At 45.0% G+C, this 21,663-nt stretch overlaps 1 protein-coding gene across 1 annotated transcript in view; it reads right to left on the bottom strand.

Annotated features, from left to right (window-relative positions):
• The window catches only part of ARHGEF9 (Cdc42 guanine nucleotide exchange factor 9), a 197,952-nt gene that overhangs the window by 145,413 nt on the left and 30,876 nt on the right, over window positions 1–21,663 (bottom strand). Inside the window, exons 3-5 of the mRNA XM_075260245.1 lie at window positions 17,641–17,925; window positions 15,431–15,575; window positions 15,171–15,277 (exon numbers count right to left, since the gene is read on the bottom strand). Coding sequence (XP_075116346.1) covers window positions 15,171–15,277; window positions 15,431–15,575; window positions 17,641–17,925 — 537 coding nt within the window. The remainder of the gene's footprint in view (window positions 1–15,170; window positions 15,278–15,430; window positions 15,576–17,640; window positions 17,926–21,663) is intronic.

Genomic DNA, 21,663 nt, shown 5'->3' with positions numbered 1-21,663 from the left:
TCATTCTGGGTAATATTTTGAGCAGAGTCAATCTCTCCCCTTCCAGAGTTCTGCTATTTAGTACATGGCGAATACCCAATGCCTATATGAAGTGCTCGCAATGGGCCGACCTATACAAGTCCCAATTACAATACAAATAAAGTCAAAATCGGATCGGTCAGCACCAAGCCTGCTTGTTGATGGTTTTCATTTATCAGCAAAACCCATTTATTCTCGGTCTCCGCTCTCACATGGGAGTCTCTGTGGGATTTCTGCGTGACATGACAAACCATGTGTTATTAGGATCATTGGAAACCCATTAACAACCCCTTTAGTAAGTGTAAATCTCAGGGATTGCAGAGGCATAGGATATTTGGGCGATCCATGTGCTTACAGAAGCTATAGGCACATATCAGCCGTCGTTCTTCTATCATCAATGGGCCATTCTTTTGTTTCCATTTCATCTTCCAGGATAAAGCTACAAGACTGAACACTCCTGTAATCGTGATTTGTAACGCTCCCCTGCTAAACCACAGCCGTGTGTACGAGGAACGCGGCGGCCGAGGAGAGATTTGCACCCACACAGATGACGACACCGCAGCATCTGAGGCTGCCTTAGTAAGGAGGAGCGGGAGGGAGCAGGGATCCCTGTGATATTATTTCAGCTCTAGGGCAAGCTTGCAGGAATTATCCTGCTGTGTTCCTCTGCTGCTTCTTACAAGCTCTTGTCATCTTTCCTTCCAATCCTCTCATGGTTTTATGTAACTGTTTAAAAATTGACCAGGCTTCTTATCCCTGACTTAGCAGGGACGTGTCTGTACATCCCATCTGGCAGAGAGGCCTGGAAGGATTCCCCAGGAAAACACAGAAGTGATTGTAAATATGTTGTGTGCACTGAATATCCCTCAACTACAAGTATTAACTGGATACAATGTGAGACATATAGAAATTGTCCCATATAGAGAGCAGCACGTCATCTACACACATGTAAAGAACCACTGGCGTTAGAGGGTAAAGATACCCTAATAAGACCCCTCACCTACCATGTGTCATCTATAAAACTGGTGCTTCTGAGTCCCTTGTGCACCAACACCTGGTGGCTACTGCCCCTCCGCCCCCTCGTTGGTTTGCAAATGAGTTCTCTCGCAGCACTGGGGGCGTCCTCAATGCTGCAAGAGAAATCTCCAGCGCCGCCTTCATCTTCTTCAGGAACAGCCTCTCTTCGTGTCTTCTTCCAGAGCTGGGTTCAAACTCCTAGGCCTCGGGCAGAGCCGACTGCTCATGCCCACAGGCCACAAGAAAATGGCCGCTTACTTACTGTGTAAGTGGCCATTTTTCTTGTGACCATGGGCATGCGCCATCGGCTGCCCGAGGCCTAGGAGTTTGAACCCAGCTCTGGAAGAAGATGCGCAGAGAGGCCGTTCCTGAAGAAGATGGAGGCAACGCTAGAGAGTTCTCTCATAGCATTGGGGACGCCCCCAGTGCTGTTTGAGCTCAGAGGACCGCCCCCAGTGCTGCAAGAGAACTCATTTGCATACCATCGAAAACTGGGGTTTCTTCCAAACGGTGGCGCGGAGAAGACATTTAAAGTTAGGAGGAGAATAGCCTTTCAATTGTCAAAAAATTTGATTTTAATGGTAGAATCCCTTTAATGGTAGAATCCCTTTAATGGTAGAATCCCTTTAATGGTAGAATCCCTTTAAGTAGTACATTCAGAATAAACCATGAACCTGCTCGGCAGACATTCCAAATAATCCCACATAAGCATTCCAAATGTATCAAATTTCTTAAGAAGTGGAATATAATGTACAGCGGTGTCCTTCCTTAGCCTTGTTCTTGGTTTGACATGTCATATAATGACCAGCTTTTCAAAACAATGTGATTTTGTGATAAGTCTATCTTATATGTATCTGTAAGTTGGGTTTGGTTCAGATTTTCAGCCTGCAAACACTATAACACAATACAACATTGTAACCAAATTCTTGCCATGGGAAGGTTGGATACATCTGTATTGTAAAATGTGCGATTGGTGAAAATGGACAAAGTGATCAGACCTAAGAAGGTGGGAATCTGGAACTGGAAGCGCGTAGCCTCCGATGGGGTCTTTCTGAGCCTCCAGAATATGATCGATCTTATGATTTGAGTACTGAAGTGAAGAGTACAATTGTGAAGATATTTTGCATTTGCAGCAAAGTTACTTTATATTTACTCTGTAGGGAATCTGTCATTTGTGCTCTGTGATAACTCATAAACCTCAGATAACGCTGTCACATTTTTCTGCAGCCAAAGATAACACCGTCCTGACGCCACTAGATTTGTGACAAATTACAAACTCAGCTCTGCTATCTCCAATAACGTCAGGAGTTGGTAGAAATAGTTCCATTTAGAAAGGGCATGTAGGTTAATGCCAGTTATGTCTTCTATCATAACAATAGACTAAAACAGCTATGTAGACAGAAAATCCATTTCTGCAGCCTATATTATACAGTACGAGCAGAATCCAATGTCCCCTGCTGCACTGAACATCCCGGTAACATTATCTCCGTGATTGTGAGTGAAACAGAATGTCAGCACAACCTGTGCACTTATGGAATAATGGACAAAAGCGACTCCAGCCTGTGCAGGAATGAGCAAGCTCAGCAGTCTGCAGCCCTGCAAGTATGAAGATAGACACCAATGGAGCCTTGTGTGGGTGAGAGAAAGACCAGACCATATGCCCTTTTACACCAGTGATACCATCTGATGCTTATGTCTGATGACAGCCAGTGTCAGCGCCTTATGCTCTGGACGTACAATGTTACTTACACACTGATACACACAGAATGCAGCGTTACATTGCTTCATACCAAAAAGAACATACAGTACTCGAAAGGGATCCCAGAGCAGTATACTGCAGCACCATAAAGCCGTCCTCCATCTATGTCTGGTAGCCTATTAGGGTAACATGTATAGTCCTATCTTATCCTATCCTATCCTATCCTTATTATCCTACTAATCCTATCCTTCCTATCCTATCCTTCCTACTATTTGTTACTGAATGACGCAAAAATGGCTGAATGGATTTGGATAAAATTTGGCACATAGATAGTTTGTAACCTCGATTAACACATTGGCTACTTTTTATCTCATGGCTTCATGACTGTTATGAATTTATGTTCACATACTATATATATTACACAGCTCTTACAGCAGCCTTATCTCAGGTCCCAGGTCTGTTATCTCTCTGTCTAAACACACGCTAACCCTCAGTGGATTGTGTACAAGCATTTGCATATTATCTGAGCTGCTCCAGGCACTCCTAACAAACTGACATGGGCAAACACCTTTAAAGAGGACCTTTCATGGTTTGGGGCACAGGCAGTTCTATATACTGCTGGAAAGACGAGAGTGCACTGAATTCAGCGCACTGTCGGCTTTCCCGATCTGTTCCCCGGGTGAAGAGCTATTGGTCCCGGTACCGTAGTGCTTTACAGTTAGAAGGACGTTTCTGACAGTTAGCCAGGGACGCCCTTCTGCCCAGCAGTGCCTATCGCGCTATACAGTGTGAGCGGGGAGGAACGCCCCCTCCCTCTGCTCACAGTGCTCATCCATAGACCAGTATTATCAGGAGGGGAGGGGGTGGGGGTGTTCCTCCCCGCTCACACGGTACAGCGCGATAGACACTGCTGGGCAGAAGGGCATCCCTGGCTAACTGTCAGAAACGTCCTTCTGACTGTAAAGCGCTACGGTACCGGGACCGATAGCTCTTCACCCGGGGAACAGATCGGGAAAGCCGACAGTGCGCTGAATTCAGCAGTATATAGAACGACCTGTGCCCCAGACCATGACAGGTCCTCTTTAATCCAAATTGGCAGTTTGCTGATATTAAATATGCCTGGAAAAAAGAAAATCTAATTTGTTGTAAACAACAAGAGCTATGAAGGAGTCAGAAGTCACAGAGCTCTCCTCAAGCGGAGCTGACGGGGATAATGAGCGCCAACAACACGCTCATTATAAGGCATCCCAGGGAGCTGCTGAGATGCCAGAACAATCACAGGCACAGTGCAAGGAACAAGTTCAGCAGCAGTACAGCTTGAGAGCTGCCGAAATGCCAGAGCAGAGAAACCATCGACGGTAGCAATTTGAACATAGGCGGATCACTGACGCCAATAACACACAGACAAAAAGTCGCGGGCAGAGGCTAGTATGTGTATATAGGGGAGAAGGTTTTAAAGGGTTGTTCCCATTCTGCCAAATTGCTACCGAGATGGAGTTACCATAACTGTTCCCAAGTCCTGGGTGGGAATTACATGAGCAGCGCTATACTGTTCATAACTTTCATAGAGTTGAATGGGAGTTTGCTTTTAACTTCAAAAACCTGTTGTTTCATATAAACCTATATATCACATTGCAACGCTTCTTCCCTTCATCTTATTCCTCTCTCAGGACGGTCGTAAGCACTTGACTAGAGGGGGCTTTGGTTGTGGGGGGGGGGGGGGGGTTTACATTTGCAGGTCAGCAGTTATGCCAATAATACACACAACCCTTTACTACTGGCCATATACAGTACCTAATGCATATAGCAGAGCTGCAAAGACCCTGTGTGCCCCTGCACAATGCTCTATGCAGCACCTTGTATCAGAGATTGCTACCCTATGAGCAATGTTTCATGGGGGGAAGAAAGCAGGACTATGATGCATACCATGATTCTAACCTCTCTATAGTATTGTAGGTATACAGAGGTAGGCTGGAGCCCCCCCAAATCCTATAACGGCATTCGCATGGCCACACACAGGTTGCACAGAGCCGCTATACACCATATGTATGAGACTCCAAAACTTGGCAACGTATCATTGAGCGCTTTACATCTGTGGCTTGAAGGCAAGCCGTAACATCAATATAGTTATCAGCACCCAGTTTGTGTAATGGCGGCCATGATCTCCGACTGCTTTCATTCTGCCGTATTGTACAGATATGATGCACAGACATCCGCACGTCTCCGGGTGCTCAGATATCCCCTCTTGAAAATTCTCATTCATTTCCTCAGCTCACGTCCTCTCTGTGCTGGTGCAAATGACTTGATCTGAACTTGCGCCTGGACTATAATGAAATGCAGGCAGCAACAAGCCTATAGATTAAGCAATTTAGCTGTGCCATGCTATTTTTATCACTCCGTGAAATATAGGAAGGTTTTTTTTTTTCGTTTTACCCCTATGACATTCCATCAGCTCGAGAAAAGCAAATGCGGATAGAAAAGAAGATTTTTATTAACACATTAATGCCCATTGTGTATATGAGGCCTTGAAATGCTTTGCAGGGGCGTCTGGGAATCCAAATATGGTGCAGTCCTATAGTAGTTCTTTGTCAATGGTCCCAAAAATATAGGAATAAGGAATCGACTGATAATTTTTAGCGATTTATCATAAAATTGCACCAACTGCAATGTATGTTTCTACCCTCAGACTTTGTGGGTGAATAATCGAGGATATACGGTATTTCTATATGTGATGGATGGACTAAATAAGCATATACTAATAAGGGCAACAATGGCGGCTAGCACGTACTGTGCCATTTTCACCAACGTCTTAGCCACCCAGTGGTCGTCATGTCTGGCCTTACACTCAATTGGAGAGCTTACTAACCTATCTACCACGGTTTTGATACGTGTAAGGGTTGGCTCGGTGGTTAGCATTGTAGCCTTGCAGTGCTGGAGTCCTGGGTTCAAATCCCACCAAGAACAACATCTGCAAGGAGTTTGCACGTTCTCCCCGTGTTTGCATGGATTTCCTCCCATTCTACAAAGACATACTGATAGGAAAAATAAGTTTTCATTGTGACCCCTATAGGGAGCTCACACTCTACAAAAAAAGAAAAAAAAATGTAGTAAAATCTGCAACAAAAAAGCTGCATTTTCACAATTCCAACAAATTCTATCAGCCTCTGTGGAGAAACGGTGCATGCAACGCCTCTGCTATTCAAGCAATAGGAACGGCGCAGCAGGAAACTTTGGAACACCAGGAATTTATTTGATACAAATATGTGGCAAAATTAAAATGTATTGCTGCACCGCTCCTACTACTTGAACAAGAGAGACGGTGCAATGCTGCATAACTCTGGCTCCTGTGAACTGCAGTGCAGCTCCTATTCCTTGCACAGGAGTGATGCTCCAGCGCCGCCTGTCCACTAACAGCTCCCGACCCCTGGAGACTGCTAGAACCCTGACAAATAACCCTGTGCATAAATCACCAGTATGAAAATCCAATATGGGGCTGGAAAACCCCTTAAAAACAGCATTCATGGTAAATGCAATTCAATGCCACCTCCTCCCTGACAAAGTGTGGATTGATGGCGGAATCCACAGGATCCAGTAACCAGTATTTGCTATGCAGATGCCCAGGTAGCTCCACAATGCTGCTCAGTATTCACATGCTGCAAGAAGCAGGGATTCCTCAGCATTGCAGTCCCCCCTTGGTTATTAAGGTGGAAGGGGGGGGGTCTATATCCAGGCAAAAACTGAATTGAATATTTCACGGAAATCCACTTGAGCATGACGCTGATGCAAAGCCTATTTATTATGCAAGAGTATTGTATGGCTGGCAAGGGAATTTCAAGCTTATTTTACTTACAATTTAGTACAGACGCGTGAGCACCCTGGAGATCAGGTAGCTGTTTGCTGTATCACCTGCCTTTGCTAAGAAACACCATAGGTTTTAATGTAGTTTCTATAGGAACACTGCACAGGAGGAAGCAGTTCGAGAGCTCAGTCACATATATTTTAGCTGCCGGTTAAATCTGATTAAAAAAACATAATTTTTATTCTTCCCTAAACGATATCTCTAAACATTAACTGATGAAGAGGTTCTGTATTGTGATTTTGCAAATACTGGTTCTGCTGGAAATGGAGCATGGTATAGGTTTTCGGTAGGGAGTGGGAAATAAGTTGCATCAAGCCTCCTTTGGTGGAAAAAGGATTGGGAAATCCAATGGTGTGATCTTTCTTTCCCTGTCATAGAAGAGTTGGAACACTCTGATACATATTAGATGGTTGGCCAGTCTGTGGGTTGGGCTGATGTTCACCTAATGCAGGGGTAAGGAACCTTGGATCTCCAGCTGCTGTGAAACTACAACTCCCAGCATGCTCCATTCACTTCCATGGGAGTTCCAAGAACAGCAGAGCAAGTAGGCATGCTGGGAGTTGTAGTTTTGCAACAGCTGGAGAGACAAGGTTCCCTACCCTTGATAATGTGTATGGCCACATATAGATATTCCAGGATGCACAGTGTTAATTGGAGGTACCCTAATTCGAATCACTAAATCCTGTATACTGTAGGTGAAAGTAGATGCTCAGGATAACAAGTCTCCGTATCTTGTACTGGAAGTCAAGGATCCCACTGCAAATACCAGGGCACATCCATTAGCATGAAAGAATTTATTCCAGATCTCAGAATACAGGAGAGTCTGGGGGCGCATGGAGACCTGTCATATATTTGTGTCATTTTAAGGAACACTGTTCATAGACTGAGGCATCACTCTGCACCAGACCTCCGTCAGGGGACAATATAAATATAGAATCCCATCCACTTTGCCCTGACTGTAAAAGTCGTGATCATTCCTAGTAGGGCCCTGGCGTTAAGGAGAATTGTCCTTAAGAAGAGAGCCATTCCCACCTAAGTTAATTGAATCTCACCATGGGAGTGCAACAAATAACATCTACTGGAGCGTAATTCTTAGGCAGTTTCCAGAAAGTACTAGAATACTGATCACGTGTTACCCTGCACTAGTTACATTAACATGCAATGCAATATGCAGTTCATCGCAACCCATGATCCCCATGACAATTACCCCACTGACCTAACACTTGCTATTTTTCATTAGCCTCTCTTATCTCTCCTGCATAGATATTCTCAGAAGGAATATATCTCCATACCTTTATTTATTAAACAAGATATAGAAATCTGTCACCTTTTTCTAATGTGTTTTTTATGCTTGTAGATTTTGTATTCCATTTTATGTGCATGACTATGGAGACTGCCATCTTGTCTGAACTCTTCTCCTGTTCTGTCAGTATTTGCATTGAAGCAGTTTCATGATCCCGGGCAGCAATAGTCTGGAGCCATCTCATTGAGGTCTATGGGAGAGTTTTTGGACATGCTTTGTTGTCCGTAGTGGATGGCTCAGTGGTGTTATCTATTATAATATGTTTCACGTAAAAACTTGGTTTAAAAAATAGGTAATTTTTGGGGTGACAGTATCCCTTTAAATCGCAATTAAAGGGGTATTCTCATCTTAGACATGTATGCCAGAAGATGAAAGATAGGTGTGGATTCTACATCAAATTCCAAAAGATGGGTCCCTGACCACTGTCCTGTCTGGTGCAGCGGCCACTGTGATTGGAGAGGTGGTCACTCCTGTGCAGTTTTCCTTTATTCATTGGGCATTAGTTCCAAAAACAATAAAGCCAATGTGCTCGGTGGTTTTGTGGCTTGGAAATTGGCTTTTGCATACCTGAGTGGTTGCACCAACATGTGCTTTGTGTGCATGTGACGTTGTAACCTTGCACAAGGCTTCCCCTTGTTCTGCACTACAATTCTGCACCTATCCTATACTGCATGCAGGTAGATGAGGATTTTCTCACCCCATGGATGTACAGATTTTAGAATGCTACGGAAATTTACATCTTTTCCTACAGATTTCACCTAGTTCATTGTAACAAGTTGCAAAATCCACCTGAATCTTGATACATAAGACTCCACATTTCTGGATTGTGCTCTGAATTTTTCTTCTATATACTGCTAACCTTATCAAGGAGGAGACTGGGAGAATAGCCCTAAGGTCAAACCTCTTTCTCTACTATAAGGATTGCAAAAGGGAAAGCAATTGAGAACAGGACAGGGGTTATATGAAGCAAGAGGGGGACGCTTTACTTTGCAAATGTCTATTGTACAATGAAGTGCAATTGTATCAAAACACTCCTTGTCTTCCTATAGGGTTGCATTGTGTTTCTTTCTTAGCAATATGAAATTCTTTGTGATTTTATATCTTTTAAAGATAGAGAGACCGATACGAGAACTGAAGAGACAGACAAAACAAAACATTAGTGTGGCTGGGTTCAATCAATTCTAAATCTATTGAAGAATACAGCTAAGCTCCTTGAATCCCATTTAAAGAAAGAAAAAAAAAGCTTCTACAATATTCCAATAATCTAGTGCATTCTCATATTTACTCTGTGGGAATAGAAAGAGACTAAATCTCTCAAACAAATCAATTTTCGTTTTAAGATATGAAACTTCTATCATATTAATTTAAACCTGTACACCTGTCAGAGACGGCTCCAAAGCTTCTATGGGATCATCTTGCAAATTCTTCCATTTGCTAGATAAACACTTGAGAATAATCACGGCACAATTATGTCTGTCTTTGAGTTAAAGAGACTAAAATGCTTTGACAATAGTAATGGCTTCCTTATATCCGAAGGTAAAGATGTTGCAAAAGAGAGATTGCAATACACTTCTCCCTTTATACGTCAATCCGTCAGATTTGTTAATTCTGGATACAAATACTTTGTGATGTTCTTTAAGGACATAGGGCCAAATTATAAGATGTTCATAATAATAATTGGTGGGGTGGGGCAACACGGTGGCTCAGTGGTTAGCAGTGCAACCTTGCAGCGCTGGAGTCCTGGGTTCGAATCCCGCCAGGAACAACATCTGCAAGGAGTTTGTATGTTCTCCCCGTGTTTGCATGGATTTCCTCCCATTCTACAAAGACATACTGATAGGAAACTAAATGTACATTGTGCTCCCTATATGGGGCTCACAATCTACATTAAAAAAATAGGTGGGGGTCTAAGGAGTATGCCTAAAAGGGAACCCCAAAACCTGAAAGAGGTTACTAATAAAGCCACTGTCTACAATAAGTTATATCTATCAGTTATAATGAATTTGGTTTGTTTACATGCAATTTTGCCAAAATTTTGCAGAGAAAAGCCAAAGTGATCATAACCTAGGAGATCCAGGAACACTGAACTGCAAATATAGGATAGCAGCTTAAACACGAGGAAAATTTGCTGTCTGTGAGTAATATCCCATCTGTACTCATACAGGCAGGCAAATATACATACCAGAACACAGAAAAATGGAAGCTGTGAGATTTGCAAAATTTTCAGTCCTTTGCACAGAGCAAGCTGTTTGCAGATATGTGGAGGTTGTGAGGAAAATCAACCCCTCCTGTCTTCACACAGTGAATGGAGATGGAACAGAAACCTCCAGCCACAGTGAAGGCATCAGGCTCAAACTGCAAATTAGCTAGAAGAGACACCAAGGGGCAGAACATTGAGGCTGAGGCCTCGTGTTGTAGAAACACAGCTGTTTCTGTTGCAGATGCAAAAGAGAAACCTAAATCAATATTGGTGTTGGCAGACTCCCTTCACCAGAGCTAGCTTGTAATGATGTATCATGACCTGTGGGATCATCTCAGGAGGGGCGGGGGACTGTGTGACTCCTCAGTGGACAGAGACCCCTCACATGACTCGGATTTCCTTTGGAAGAGACCTTTCTGACAGTGGCCACCACTATGGGGCTATTTCGGTTTCTTTTACCCGGGAACCCTTATAACTTTTTACATTCACTTGCCGTGGACTCTTGTAAGTAGTTGACAATGAACAAAAAATTGCCTCTTGCAGCCCAGGAGGAGGTTATTAAAGGTATTCGCTTCTTGATTGCGGTATTCACTGTCCAGTTAATGTGAAGTAAGTCAAGCTAAGCTTCAGAGGATCAAATAAAAATCCAGAGAGAATTGGCTTCTAAACTGGCCAGGCGAGGTCCCAAATGTCTGCACCATAAGACTCTGTCCATGCCCGGATACATCTTCATCCATCTTCCTAGTCCTCCCTATAATTGGCTAGGTATACTACACAGTGATAGGAGCGCAGCACCCTGCGTGTAATACCGGGTGATGGTGATCCCTGACAGCGATCTCCCGCTGCTTGCACATGCTCGGGCTTCTTTCTAAGAATAAGGGTTCTGTGGGACATGATTAGAATCAATGAGAGTCATAAATCTTCAATGACACCGAATCCTCTCCTTGCTGTAATCAGGTCATTAACGCCTACACCGTACAAGACGCTGGAACAATTCCTCCTGGAAATACAGACGTGTCAAGTGTAAAAACAGAGCGTGTGCAAAGTGCACGTATGTTACCAACCCCTAGACTGCTGCAGACAGAGACCGCATGCAACGTTAATGAGTGGTAATGAGTAACACTGCTTAACTATTTACTAATCCATGACCTCCGCTGCTTTTAGAAGGGGCGCGCGTAACGATTGCATCGATTCCCTTTGTCGAGATCTTCATCAAACAGATTTTGCAAGCACTTGAACTGAACTTCACTCCCCGGAGACAATGGGTGCAGCAGATTTGGAGCCCGGGAATCCAGTGCATGTTTATCAAAATCCACATGCAAAAAAAAAACTACTGTCAATGCCCCAGATTTCTCCTGCAAAAAATATTCAGCAAAAGTGACTTTCTTAATTGATCTTCTTTCCGTGTTGCCCAATTAACTGGAAATGAGAAGTAGGGCTGGAGCTCTGAGTCACGGCAGCGGTATTTAGAAGACATGGCCGGCCCTCGACTATCTTCAAAGCATAGTTATCTTCAAAGGATTTGATTTCCCACTTTCACTTATAGCGGTCTGAAAAGAAAATGCTGAAATAATTTGATTTTCGTTTCTAAACCTGTACGCCAGGCTCGGCGTGCTGTGCCAGCCCATGCACTAGAGTTAATTTGTTGTCTCACTCCCACACGACGGTGCACCTGATCTATTTGTATGCAGCTGAGATACTGTTTGATGTCGTTATCGCAACGGTTTGCCCCCTTAGGATGTGTCATGCTAATCGGTCTCAAAAATAGTTTCTTCTCACCCCAGCCATAAGAAAGTTCTGTGCTCGTTACTGGGAACCCGGCCTCCGCTTAACCCTTTCATGGGTATGGCGTGGCTGACCCGCTCGCATCTCATGGTGGCCAAAGCCAACTACCCCATAGACTGTCCTACAGGCAACCAATACAATAATATAGAATAAGCAAACTTTCTACTTTCCGGACCAGATTCTCTTTGAAAGAAGAAGCTTATTAAAAATAAATCATGCAGACTTTCTGGGGAATTAGAGCAGCGTTCACGAGTTTCGAGGCTTCGGAAGCTTCTAGTGCGCTAGCTGTATATTCACACATTAGCAATAGGAGCAGATAGGACATTATATTACATGACCGCAAATATTTTAGGTCTTCAGAATAGGAATTCCAGACCAGTTCTAGATCAGATATTCCCTATGTTCTTTGGAGAACCTTAAAGAAAATCCTCACACCTAGGGATACCTGGCTCACATTCCTTAAATCTGACCAATGTACAGTAGGGTGTGGCGGTGTACGAGGAGGAGGAGGTGGATGTGGCGGTGTAAGTGGAAGAGGAGGTGGAAATAGCCAACACATTAATCACCCACTCAGGCGCTGGCACGGCCAAGTCCTGTGACTTAATGAACGTAAGTATGTCCATGTTGGCTGTGGACAGGTGGAACCTCTTGATGCCACCCCATATGGTGAATAGATGTTGTAATAGGACACTTGGCGCTGGACAGAAGATAGTATGCGTATATAAACGCAGTGATTGTTACTTTGTTAGGAGATGATATGGGGGTGTGTGTGTATATATATATATATATATATATATATATATATATATTTATATATATAGTTTACTGTCACTATTATTATTTCTAGGATAACTCCTCCTCACAGTATACAGCTCCTCTCCCTCCCCTCACAGTATTCGGCTCCTCTCCCTCCCCGTCACAGTATTCGGCTCCTCTCCCTCCCCCTCACAGTATTCGGCTCCTCTCCCTCCCCCTCACAGTATCCGGCTCCTCTCCCTCCCCCTCACAGTATCTGGCTCCTCTCCCTCCCCCCTCACAGTATCTGGCTCCTCTCCCTCCCCCCTCACAGTATCTGGCTCCTCTCCCTCCCCCCTCACAGTATCTGGCTCCTCTCTCTGCTCCTCACAGTATCTGGCTCCTCTCCCTCCTCCTCACAGTATCCGGCTCCTCTCCCTCCCCCCTCACAGTATTCGGCTCCTCTCTCTGCCCCTCACAGTATTCGGCTCCTCTCTCTGCCCCTCACAGTATCCGGCTCCTCTCCCTCCCCCCTCACAGTATTCGGCTCCTCTCCCTCCCCCCTCACAGTATTCGGCTCCTCTCCCTCCCCCTCACAGTATTCGGCTCCTCTCTCTGCCCCTCACAGTATTCGGCTCCTCTCTCTGCCCCTCACAGTATTCGGCTCCTCTCTCTGCCCCTCACAGTATTCGGCTCCTCTCTCTGCCCCTCACAGTATTCGGCTCCTCTCTCTGCCCCTCACAGTATTCGGCTCCTCTCTCTGCCCCTCACAGTATTCGGCTCCTCTCCCTCCCCGTATTTGGCTCCTCTCCCTCCCCCTCACAGTATTTGGCTCCTCTCCCCGCCCCTTACAGTATCTGGCTCCTCTCCCTCCCCCCTCACAGTATCTGGCTCCTCTCCCTCCCCCCTCACAGTATCTGGCTCCTCTCCCTCCCCCCTCACAGTATCTGGCTCCTCTCCCTCCCCCCTCACAGTATCTGGCTCCTCTCCTTCCCCCCTCACAGTATTCGGCTCCTCTCCCTCCCCCTCACAGTATTCGGCTCCTCTCCCTCCCCCTCACAGTATTCGGCTCCTCTCTCTGCCCCTCACAGTATTCGGCTCCTCTCTCTGCCCCTCACAGTATTCGGCTCCTCTCTCTGCCCCTCACAGTATTCGGCTCCTCTCTCTGCCCCTCACAGTATCCGGCTCCTCTCCCTCCCCCCTCACAGTATCCGGCTCCTCTCCCTCCCCCCTCACAGTATTCGGCTCCTCTCCCTCCCCCCTCACAGTATTCGGCTCCTCTCTCTGCCCCTCACAGTATTCGGCTCCTCTCTCTGCCCCTCACAGTATTCGGCTCCTCTCCCTCCCCCTCACAGTATTCGGCTCCTCTCCCTCCCCGTATTTGGCTCCTCTCCCTCCCCCTCCCCGTATTTGGCTCCTCTCCCCGCCCCTTACAGTATTCGGCTCCTCTCCCTCCCCCTCACAGTATTCGACTCCTCTCTCTGCCCCTCACAGTATCCGGCTCCTCTCCCTCCTCCTCACAGTATCCGGCTCCTCTTCCCTCCTCCTCACAGTATCCGGCTCCTCTCCCTCCCCCTCACAGTATCCGGCTCCTCTCCCTCCCCCTCACAGTATCCGGCTCCTCTCCCTCCCCCTCACAGTATCCGGCTCCTCTCCCTCCCCCTCACAGTATCCGGCTCCTCTCCCTCCCCCTCACAGTATTCGGCTCCTCTCTCTTCCTCCCTGGACTCAGCAATCTACACAGTATATACAACAGTCTACACATTATGTTTACCAGTCTACCCATCAGTATACACAATATACATAACAGTCTACACAATATATACAGTCTGCTCAGCGGTCAATCAACCTGCTTTAGGAATGAGCTGAACCCAAACCCGAAATTCAGTGCTAAAGTTTAGATTCAGGTACCCAAACCCACAATGTTCGGCATGGACCTGAGCTGTGCGGTTCGGGTTTGCTGCTCATTACTCAATAGTAAACTTCATTAGAGCGGCCACTGTTCAGCCACATCAAGTATTTTCTAAATATTTAAACATTCCTAAAACTGCGCCAACATAAGTGTTTTTTTTTCCATTTGTATCATCTTGTTGGATCTACCGTATGTGCTCACCTAGTCGGTGGCAGTGAGATAACTGGGGATTAGAACCCCTGCAGTAATGTTTGTAAAGCCAGACTCAGAGAGAAGATACTGTTCAGTCTGACCGTGCACCTAGATTTATCTATTTAGTAAAATACTGGGTAGTTTGTTAAATAATCTACAAGTTTATTATATGAACACATAGGCTGGCTAGTATGCTGCATTCCTATATGTAGTACACCTCTCATGCAGGGAATGGAGGCGATGCTGCGGGCCCACCGAGGCTCGAGGGCCCACCATGGTGCTAGCATAACTCATCACTGGCTGTGATGGGATGGCAACACATTTATACATATAAGAAAGAGTTATTCCTACATTCTACAGAATTTGCATGGTTTACCTGGTTGTTTAGCCTTCACCTTTTCGAGAAGACTACAAACCTCACTCGTACATAAACAGGAAAGTGACGCGTACCTGGTGCACTGGGAGTTGGTGGGACTGAGGATTTATAGGCTTCCATCTTCTCCCCTTCCTGCTTTCTCTTCGGACCTCCAGAGTCTTTGATCCCAGATCTTCCTCTCCTATAGTAAACATATCGCCAGCTCTGTTAATGGTCTAAGTCTCCTTCCCGTTGGCAGGTTTTGTCTCCCTCAATCTCCTATTAGCCAAAATGTATCCCCTAAGTGTGTCCCATATCCCAATGTCACAAGCCCACCCTCCTTTACGGTACTAACCTGTGCTCATCAGCTTCCTTTTCATCCACCCAACTTGATCGAGTCCAGAAGGGGTGCTCTGAGACAGAGGTAGCGACATACATCTATCCAATGGGAACTTGAATGAAGGGGGTACAGTAAGTGGGGTGGGGGGAAGCCTCAGGGGCTGCGAAGAAGAATTACAAAGTTATCAGCAAACCAATCTCATGAACATCTGCAAACTCGCTCTCTATCTGTGGTGAGTGAGCAGATCCAGACTCTAGATCCGGATACTGAGCATTATTGTTCTCTACATGTTCATCTGGTTACATTTTACTAGAAGATGCCGCACCTATTGTGTGTTATCTCATCCAAGTATTTCTTCTTGAGGAAATGAATGTGAACAACATTTTGCGAGAAGATATTTCTTTTGGCACCATTAAGAAATGCTAATTATTGTGTTCTGTAAAGTGAAGCGTCTGAAACCATTGTGTAAGCGAAAACTGATACTTTGTATCTTATTGTGTCTTTGTTTATTTTGCTTATTATTCTTTACAGGGTTTGTCCATTTCTTACTTAATGATAACCTATCCTCAAGGTAGGTCATCAATAACAGGTCAGTGGGGTTCTGACACCTAGGCCACCCACCAAAGGGGCCGCAGTGCGTTACGACTTCTTCGTTGTTTACTTTTCTTGTGCCACTGCACCAGTCTTTGTTTACTTGGATCAATGACTTACTGGCATCTGCTGTAACAATCACCGGCCTCAAGTCTCGAGCTCTACAACTTGAGACCAATGATTGGCTGCATCGAGAACATCCATAGATGACAAGCCAAGTAAGCAAAACTTGTCAGGGAGCGCTGCAACACTACGAGAGTTACTATAAAAATAGTCTTTTCTTATTTTATTCCATTTGACCCCAACGCCCCTTGGCTAGAATTTGACTAATCTCTGACCCCCCGTTTTACAGGTTACGGGGAATTCCGCTTTCAGTATTCTTGAAGATGTTAGTCAAATAAGAAATAGTCGCAACAGTGGCAACGAGGGAACTGCAACAACCATCGAGTCTCTAAAGAAGGTTTTACTCGTATTCTAAAAATGGCCACCTGTTAGCACATGAGTAGTCAGAGAAGACGCTAACATTTGGTAATTATAGTCCTTTTATTTATAATGAAAGAGCTATTTCTGTATTCACAACAGGAACGCAGCCACTTAGCACTCGAATTTGCATCTGAGAAAGTGAAACGTGAAGCTAATTCGACAGCGACAACCCATAGTACGGCTCTAACAGTTGTAATCGGAAGGGAGTTTGTCAGGTCCATATCTTTCTAGTACCTGGGCCCTGATGCAAAATATGCAATGGAAATTCCTTTTACCCGGTGCCATTTAGAGTAGTGGTATATTTTATGTATTCTGGGGCTTCTGCAGGGTCTGCACCTGCACCCCCAATAGCTAAACTCCTGCTCCCAAGCGAAATTGTGGAATAAAAGCAAAGAACAATGAGGCAATGCAGATCATTATCTTCTTAGGGCTATGCAAGGCAACCAGCAAGTGCACTGGGGGCGGGGCAGGATCGCCAGATTTGTATACAGGCAGACATGACAAGACAGATGATAGAAATGTCGATCACAGAAAAAGTGGTAACATTGGGAGACAATTCTAGAGGAGAGCTGCAACACGAGGAGGGGTCTGTGTAAAATTTGTTGCACTTGGACACTTGCAGGATGGATTGCACATCCACTAAAAGATGATTATTATTGTTTCCTTCCTGTTTTGTGGCCACATGTTTTGGTTCTACTCCTATTCGAGCTTTGTTGTTGGCTTGGGAGTCATTTTGGCAGCCCCTTTCACTAGCCATACAGCTCTTCCCATGTGCCCATATTACCTCTGCAACTCCTTATTCCTCTTACAATCCAATGTCTGATGAAGGTCATATGGACCGAAATGTTGGAATATTCGTCTGTATAAAAAGTGGAGTTTCTATCCCCTATCCAGTTTCTCAAGGCAGAAGACGGAAACCTGCCGGATTGGCTAAACCAGATACCGGGCGCAGATGTGAACCCACCCAAAGTGACACATGGAAGGTGCAGGCTCCATTACAGGCTTTGCACTGGGGTCCAGACTCCCTTTAAGGCAATAACCCTCCCCCATACAATGTCATAGTGATATAGATGGTATAATAAGTTGATTATGTAATTAGCACAATATAAAACGAGAGATATCACAGAAAGGTACAAAACTAAAGCTCTCACCGGGAGGAGACTTTCATCTCTGGTTAGAAGTCCAGCGGTCATGACTTTACCGGACCCATCGCTCTTCTGGTCAGTATCCGAATCACTTGTCAGGCTTGTGTCGTTATCTAAGACCTCATTGGCATTGGTGTCATGCTTAGCTGCTATGGATTCCTCATCTTCCTCCTCATAGGCTTCTTGCAAGTTATCGATCCGCTCCTGATCAGTCAATGTTGAGCCTTCAAATTCATTCATAGTCAATTCCTCCTCTCTGGAGATATCAAGGATTCCATTGTGCCATCGTTCCTAGAGAAGACACATTCAGAAATCATGGCACCCGGCAACACTAGATGTCAAAGATTGTCACTATTTCCAAAAAGGAATGCAAAGGGGAAATCGGACAGGGCTCAGATAAGAAGATATAATCCTATGGGAATTATAAAACAACGGCAGAAGGTCATAGAAAGGTCCCTTATTGATATGGATAGGATCCACCATGGAGACCATTGAGTTGATGTCCTTACAATGAATAACAATCACCTGTATACTTGCACAGAGAAGCAGATGTATAGTATAGACATTAGACATGTCTTCCCAGACCAGTTTTCCATGGAATATTCCAACATATTACATAGAAATTTACTAAGCTTGAAATAAGACATCGCTACATCAGGTTCAATGTGTTCTCCTGCTGCGTTGGTTTGATTTTTCATGGACACAATGGAATAGATTTGTTAAAGGACATGAAGCCGGAGAGCACCCATGGGTAAAACCACTTGAGATCTCCCAAACAATCACCATCACCCAGATAGTGGAGGTTTACTGTAATCCATTATAGTATATAGGGTCTGGGGGCAATAAAATGTGCGGGGGCTGGGGCCATTATACTATGGCAACTGGATATAATATACTGTTTGAAGAATAGGGTTAGTGTAATGTATGGGACCTGGAGGCATTATAGTATGTAGGGTTAGGAGGCAATATACTGTATGGGGATTGGGGCCATTATATTGTGTTTGGGATTGGGGCCAATATACTGTGTTGGGGATTGGGGACAATATACTGTGTTGGGGATTAGGGTGATTATACTTTGTGGGGGCTGAACTGAGACATTACATGATGTGTGGGCATTTATAGGACAATATATGTATAGAAGCTCTAAGGAACACATTATAGTGTATTATAAGAGGGTATTATACTGTGTTGGAGGTTGGGGCCACTATACTGTGTTGGGGATTGGGGCCAATATACTGTGTAGGGGATTGGGGCCACTGTACTGTGTTGGGAATTGGGGGTACTATACTGTGTTGGGGATTGGGGCACTATACTGTGTTGGGGATTGGGACCATTATACTGTGTTGGGGATTGGGGCCATTATACTGTGTTGGGGATTGGGGCCATTATACTGTGTTGGGGATTGGAGCCACTATACTGTGTAGGGTATTGGGGCCATTATACAGTGTTGGGTATAGGGGCCAATATACTGTGTAGGGGATTGGGGCCAATTTACTGTGTTGGGGATTGGGGCCATTGTACTGTGTTGGGGATTGGAGCCATTGTACTGTGTTGGGGATTGGAGCCATTGTACTGTGTTGGGGATTGGGGCCATTGTACAGTGTTGGGGATTGGGGCCATTGTACAGTGTTGGGGATTGGGGCCATTGTACTGTGTTGGGGATTGGGGCCATTGTACAGTGTTGGGGATTGGGGCCATTGTACAGTGTTGGGGATTGGGGCCATTGTACAGTGTTGGGGATTGGGGCCATTGTACTGTGTTGGGGATTGGGGCCATTGTACAGTGTTGGGGATTGGGGCCATTATACTGTGTTGGGGCCATTATACTGTGTGGGGACTGGGCCCATTATACTTTATAGGGGCTGAGCTGAGACATTACACGGTGTGTGGGCATTTATGGGACAATATATATGGAAGCTCTAAGGAACACATTCTAGTCTATTATATAAGGGGTTATTATACTGTGTGTAGGGCCCCCATCTGCTAAATCCTGATGAGAAAACCTTTCACCCCAAACTGTTTTTTATTTGGCCTGTCTGATTTCGATGTAACTTTCTTCCGCAAGGTATTGGCTGTATTGAGCATCTGCAAACAAGGGCCTCCTGTATGTCCTTATGTAACAAACACCTCTATACTTGGCGCACGCTGGACTGTAGCTCTATAAATAGTGCTGCGAGTACATCCATCTCCAGGTCAGCACCTCCATCTACCTATCCTAACAAGACCAGTGAATGATGGAAGTAAGTGCTCGGGGGCTGTGGGACCTTCTCTTAGAATACATATATATAACTGCAGTTCAATCCTGCCCGCAGGGTAAGAAGACACTGCTGCTTTATCCGAGCATTCATTCCAGCTAACAGGCCAATTCAAGTTTCTTATTCAGGCAGGCAGTATTTTCGTGAACATGTTATGAAACACCAGTTTTTCCTTTTTCATAAGCCACCATAGTCCTAGTGTAGAAAAGAGCAGGCTAAGGGCATATTCACACATAGCAAGCGTGCGGCATTGTATCCAAGCCATTGGTAAATATTCACATTCTGGGCCGTTCTCTTCCTGTGGCTACGAATATTTTTATTCTAAAGTATCAGTTTAAGGCCCCATTTTGCAGAATCGCTGTTTTTTTGTTGCTGATTTTGTTGCAATTTTTTGAGCTACAATCAAGAATGGCAACAAATAGAATGGGGAATATATAGGAAGTTCTTATACGTCTCACTTCAGCTCAGTCCAGTCTTGGCTTTGGCTCAAAAAACTGCTGCAAAATCTGCAACAAAAAATTTGTTTTTCCGCAACCTAGGTCCTTAGCCTAAACCTGGAAAAGCTGTGATTTTTTTGCAATGTGTGGCTTCAGCCTTAGGTCATATTCACACGGCTATCAGATCTATGTTACAGACTGTACAGTCATATAACTTGTTCCAAAAAACAGAATAAAGTTATTTGAATCAAGACTTAGGAAATATTTTTAGAGCGGTTTCTATGGAGCGCTTCAATTTTTACCATGGGCCATATAATTTGGGAGAACAAAACAAAAGGCGCCCACTGGAGTCACACAAATCCGGGATAAGAGCAGAATCTTTGGTTGGAATTGTTCATTGCAATAGGTACAATAGTAATTGGTATATGTTTAAATGGGAACTCTACACACTACAATGTGACACATTAGAGGTATGGGGTCCAATAAGTAAGAGCCTCTTTTTTTTGCAGTGTATGAATGGGATTTGTTTAGACCTCAGGGGTCTACTCAGGGGTAAACGTAACCTCCCTGCTGCCTGGAGCAGTGGTGTAACTACCGGGGAAGCAGCGGAGGCAGCTGCCACAGGGCCCGGGACATTAGGGGGCCCGGCGACTGCTGCGTTTTTTCTTTTGTTGTTGTTTTTTTTTTTTTTTAATAGGCTGTTACCGGGGTCTTCGGCTTCAGTATGGGGGGCTCCATGTCAAAGATTCACCACGGGGCCCTGCCATTCCTAGTTACGCCGCTGGCCTGGAGCAACCTATAGAAAGGTGCCCCCAACCCAAAACTCCTGACCTAGCGATTTTTGGTTCCGTGATGGGACTCCCCTAATTAAAATTGTAGGTCATGTCCCTCTATTTGCAGTTCAGAAAATCTCCTTGATTGGTCCACACACAGTATAACACCCCCTTTACTGGCCCTACAGTATATTATCCCCTTTACTACCCCCACAGTGTATTACACCCTTTATTGCCCCCCACCTGAGGATACGGCCGACTATCTCTAGAACTACTGGATACATTGTATAAAGCCAAGTGTTGCTTTATCTATGAATGTCCAGCAGATGGCGCTCAGACACTTTCCAGAGCTTTACACCCCAATCTAATGATTGTATCCGATGGCTCCGAATGACAGTCGGTGTCACTCACACAACCCTAGAGCTGACGGCTATATCCCTTTACTGGAAGTAACAGTATAATGTCAGACACTTTGCTGCAGTGAAATGGAAATCTCTGATGTGCAGCGATGAAGAAATAACATTGTGCTGTACGACATCCCTGCACCGTGACTCCTCCATTATTA

Source organism: Leptodactylus fuscus, chromosome 11, assembly GCF_031893055.1.
Source record: "Leptodactylus fuscus isolate aLepFus1 chromosome 11, aLepFus1.hap2, whole genome shotgun sequence".
Taxonomy (NCBI): Eukaryota; Metazoa; Chordata; class Amphibia; order Anura; family Leptodactylidae; genus Leptodactylus; species Leptodactylus fuscus.
The sequence above is the reverse complement of the archived record's forward strand: the minus strand, read 5'-3'. Positions and strand labels throughout refer to the sequence as shown.